General features: G+C 35.8%; 1 protein-coding gene across 1 annotated transcript; it reads right to left on the reverse strand.

Moving 5' to 3' along the window:
- Nucleotides 1-2,514: 2,514 nt before the first annotated feature.
- LOC122026202 lies at nt 2,515-3,060 on the reverse strand. The gene is made up of 2 exons (XM_042584852.1): nt 2,912-3,060; nt 2,515-2,827 (listed from the first exon to the last, which is right to left on the reverse strand). Exons 1-2 carry the CDS (start codon nt 3,058-3,060, stop codon nt 2,629-2,631), a joined length of 348 nt encoding a protein of 115 aa, XP_042440786.1. The 3' UTR covers nt 2,515-2,628.
- Nucleotides 3,061-5,276: the final 2,216 nt, after the last annotated feature.

Here is a 5,276-nt window from a genome sequence, read left to right on the forward strand (position 1 = left end):
GATCACCCTGATCTGCTTTGGGCCTCTCCGCGAGCATTCGTATCTGGTCACCCTGACCTGCTCTGAGCCTCCCCGTAAGCATCCGGTCACCCTGATGTACTTCGGACCTTCCCACAAGCATCTAGTTACTCATGACCTGCTTTGGGCCTCCCCATGAGTATCCGATCACCCTGATCTACTCGCCCCCTACAAGTATTCAGTCACTCTGACCTGTTCCGAGCCCCACACAAGCATCCGGTCATCTTGACTTGCTCTGAGCCTCCCCATGAGCATCCGGTCACTTATAACTAGCTCTGGACCTACCCTCAACTTCGTTCAAAGCTACCCCACATGGCATTTGATCTGAACCATGACTCTAATACCAATTGTTACACAAAGAGAGGGGGCAAACATCTCTCAACCTCTAAAGCGTCGAAGAAGAGGAAGAGAGAAAGAGATCGCGCGGAACAACAAGACAAAGACGCACAAAAGGAGAGCAAGAATGAGGAAAGAGAAGAAGAAAAAGAAAAAGAGTTACCGTGGTTCAGCGGCGTGCCTACTCAAAATGGCCGAAATTTTATTAGAATTCTCTCTACACAAGACAATCACATTACATAATTCTTGTGATTGTTGTTGTACAATAGGTTTACAATGATCCCTATAAATAGTGCATAAACCCTAGACCTAGTAAAATCATAATAGAATTTTGTTATAAAAACTTGTAATAGAATTCTATATGAAAAATCGTAATAAAATTCTGTTATATAAAATCATAACAAAATTTTATTACGAAAAATCTTAATAGATTTTTCTTCCATAGCATCGATCGCATTGACATTCATCCAAATATGAGTCACCCGTCAATAATGTAATTTAATATTTATTTAAAATATGTAATCTAAATTTAAAATTTAGACAACATCATAATTTATTCATCACATAAAATAAAAAATTTTAAAATACAATCAAAATAAGAATACATAATTTTTATTCATCTAATAAACATTTGAATCAATTTTACAAATAAAATATTAATGATAAATCTTTTACATTTAAAGCTAATACAACATTAGAAATGACTAAAAAGCAACTAGTTGATGCTTTCTGAACCACGAAAGAATGCAACTTCATTGAATTTAAACTCTAGAATTGCATATCTAAATTGCAATGCAGAATTGAGATGCCTACTATACTCCACACCATTGTCCTTGTGTGCTTAGCCTTATTAAACATGGATGCATTAGATGGTCCCTCTCCTTCATGATGTCCAACCATTAATGGCTTGATACTTTACTACTACAATTGAAGACTGATAGGTTTCTATTTACTAGCATTTACTATATCTTTATTGTAGCTTGTAAGTACTGACCTCTGAACCATTTGAGATACACGCCAAGCTAAGGAGAACTTGAAGGTATAAATGCTATAATTGAAGCTAGTTTGAAATCTAAAAATTTTAGAATGGTATAGGATTCCCAAGTTTCTGAATTTTTGATTTTCAACTTATTGGTCTCAATGATTCTCTACCCATACAATATGAGTATAATCCTCCAGCAAATCAAGGGATGAGTATTATCTACAAAGAAGAAAAAAATCTGAATGAAGTGTTCCTTTCGGCATATTATAATTTGGATAATCTAAATTTTTTTAATAAAAAACTGGTGCAGTAGAACTTGTCTAGCAGAATCTGTTTTGTGCCAACTTCTCTTATTATTTCGGATAAGAAATAAACTAAAATCAATCCCTATCAATTCGATCCTAAAATGGGGTTTCCTTCCAAACTAAATCCTTGATGATTTAAGTTGAAATTGTCTTGAATTCCATATTTTGAAACTGGAGTTGAAAAAAATCAGAATTAGCATTCATTTGATTGAATTCCCGTAATGCAGAAAGTAATTGAGACTGAACCCGAATCAAATTTTCTTTTCTTCATATCAATGAGAATTTCAAGTGAAGCCCTTGCTCTTCTAATTATCATTTGATACTGGTGATTCCAAACATATAAATCCAAGAGCACATAAACAAAAATATAATCAATAAATTCATAAGTGAGATGTTCAAATACTATACAGTAGTGGTCTTTATTATCAAGAATGAAACACTATTGAATACCTTATACAGTGTTGGACAATATTTATCGAAGATATAGGGGAATCAATGTGATCAAAACAAAACATGAAGGTAGAATGAATAAATATAATCATGAGACAAAATATTAGTCAATCTAGAGAAAATATTTGAGACTATCATGACTAATTGATGTTGGACATATACTCCAAAGTTTACTTTGTTATAAGTTAAAAGGTGTCACATTGATGGAAATAGGAAAGTAACTCATGTAAAGATAACAATACAGGTGACAAAATTAGCAAGTTTTGGCTCAATCAATTTGAGCAAAAAGTAATAATATAATAAACATAACATTTTTAATTCTCTCAAGATGGACATGAGCATAATAAGTTCTGTTCTACCCCCAAAAAAGGGAAATAAACAAAATTAAGCATAGAAGTTAAAGCATGATCTTCATCTTGGCTCAATATTGATGATTATAGTAACATGATTCCAAAAACTTTGTGAAACACGTAAACAAGGGAATGTTTGATATCCTTTTATATAAAGGTAACAAGAGGAAAATTTGATCAAGAGGAATCACATTGTGTAACTCATCCCAGAACTTATAGAATGAGACATTGTGTGTCCCATGCACGATGTGACACAGCTCATGGAGCATTGTATCAAGAACTGCTCGAATGGGAAGAGATCCCATTCCCTGCTAGGCTGCCTTAGCCGAAGCTTCATCTCGATGCCACCACCAATATTTAGACCTAAAAGAATCAGATTGGCGGGGCTACAACAACCCCCCAAAAGAATCGATGAACAAAGGTTGAAGAAATGGAAGAGGAACAAGAAGAGCAAAAGAAGAGTAACAAACTAGGGCACTGTGAAGAAGATATTAGGGCATTGTGAAGGCACCGGGGGCGAAGGAGATGAAGGGAAGGGTCGATAAGGTGGGCTTGAGTTGCCGGAGATCAATCGCCTCAACGCCGAGTTGATCTTGCTGTTTGACGAAGGAGGCATCATTGCCGTGAGGAAATTTTTGCAGCACACGATCCTTCCTGACTAGATAAAACGTAGATGCGGGTGAGGAGATATTGAGTTAATTTTAACAGCGCGTTGTTAAAAATATATTTGTCAATGTATTATTATTACATGCTGATATTTATAAAATTTGATACTATCGATAACGTATTTAATTGGACGTGTCGTAAAAATTATTATTAATAACGCACCTTAATTATGCACTGTTGATGATACGTTACGAAAAATCATATTTATTATAATAACTGTTTTCAGACAAGATCATCTACGTTACAAGAATTTTTTCCCACAACTTGATTCCGTGCAAGAGGTGATCAACCTATATACTGAAAAAAGGCCTAACCATATGAATCATCCAAAAAATCTGTGCAAACAAGTTTTCAAAGTCTCTCATATATACACAAATGAACTGAAATGAATCTTTAGGAAGATGAACTGGAAAATGTTTCGTCACCTCCCAATATATAATTTCTATCTTGCATACCAAATGGAAACAAAAAACTAACAGAAGTATGTTTCCTATTGCTGTGGGGCGGACTTCCCTGTGATCCGCTCTCATGATCAATCATCTGACTCTTCCACCAGCTTCATCCTAATACCAATTATGTCTTGCAGCTTCACCGGAACGTCGACGGAGTCCCTTGTGGCCTCGGCATCCTGTCTATCTCCAACAGAATGCATTTATGTTGCACCTGGAAACAAATTAGATCTACATTTGGAGTTGGTGTTGAGGACATCAACACGATGCTACGGTCCACAATGTCATTTTATAGCATGAACTATAAATACATGTCCAAATAGATTGTGTAAACGCCATCTGCGTGGATCAAATCATAAGTTCTTGGATAAGTGGAGAAACCTCACCCTACACATGGTACATAGGTTCCATTGAAACCGCAAACGGGCGGTGCTTATGAACTTCGCGATTTTGTATGCATTCAACGTGATTGACGAGTTTTTGACAGATTGCAAAGTCACCTTCTCGAACCTTCTTCCAGCAAAGGGGCCTTGCTAGATCCGATCAATCTCATCTTGTTCCTTTACAGGTCTTCCTCCATTCTTTTGCCATCCTTTGTATGTAGTACTTCTTCCAGTTGATTGGAGGTCCAGAGAGGATCCAATATCCACCAGGCCTTATACTCTGTGTGGAGATGGATTAACCATATTTATTTATCCAGGGAATTAGACAAAAGCTCTGTCTCGGTAAGGAATCTCGCGGAGCAAATGACATGGTCAGATATTCCTCTTCAGAAGATAAGCTCCCCTGGCAACCTCCAGTTTAAAAAATGAACAAAAGGTTAAAGAATAACAAATCAGTAATTAGTATATGTATCGAAAAAGATTCTTGTAATGTCGGAGTTAGGAAGATGAGAAGACACCCCTTCTCCTTCCTTTTCCAATTCATTCACCTTCCTCCATAATAAAGGAAGGAGAAGAGACCTTCTACATCTATATAAGGTCGTCCAAAGCAATCTAAAATGGCTGATCATGAGAGTAAAGGAAAAACACAAGAGAAGGCTTGGGATTTGGTATGTGAAATCTTGAAGAGATTTCCGATTCGTTCGTGATCATTCTTATGATGATAAGTAAATATCAAGAACAACTATAGGAGATCACTGTGAGTTTTATAGATTTTGTATTTCTATATTCGTGCTTTAGAATTAACATGTAAAACATAATGGAAATCATACAACTGTTGCCTTATTCCACAACCTATGATGCCATCCGCTTTCTCGCTGCTCTTCTAAGGTCGGTTGGATATTATTATTCATATTAGATGGACTTATTTATAAGTGGCATATGTAAATCCAATTTGAACTCTTTAAAGTAATCTAATTTATGCTTATTAGGTTTCAGATTTTTGGATGTAAGTTTAATATATAAAATCCTTTAATCTGATCCGTTATCATCTATGAGTTGATAACAGATTGGATCTCTATATATAAGGGTTGACCCTCGTGAATTTAGGGTAATCTTGACAAAACATTTAGTTTCCCTTTGACCTAGAGCTTTTCAATGTCGTCAACCCTAGCACCCTTGGAAGATCTTCTCTTTTTTGCTTCCGCTTCTTCTTCCTCACGATCTTCCAAACGACGTTAAAGGACAAAGATAATGACTCTTCAATTATGTTCCCTTGTCTTTCAATTTGTATTACTATGTCATGCCATGTTTGATTGATGAAACTAGATTTTTCTTGT

This window comes from Zingiber officinale, chromosome 10A (genome assembly GCF_018446385.1).
Source record: "Zingiber officinale cultivar Zhangliang chromosome 10A, Zo_v1.1, whole genome shotgun sequence".
In the NCBI taxonomy this organism is placed as follows: domain Eukaryota; kingdom Viridiplantae; phylum Streptophyta; class Magnoliopsida; order Zingiberales; family Zingiberaceae; genus Zingiber; species Zingiber officinale.

What these genes read in the sequence shown, in the direction of transcription:
- LOC122026202 (XM_042584852.1), bottom strand. Translation starts at nt 3,060, where the DNA reads ATGATGCCTCCTTCGTCAAACAGCAAGATCAACTCGGCGTTGAGGCGA. An exon ending in ATCTTCTTCACAGTGCCCTA is followed by an intron (nt 2,828 to 2,911) that starts GTTTGTTACTCT and finishes GGGTTGTTGTAG; the next exon opens with CCCCGCCAATCTGATTCTTT.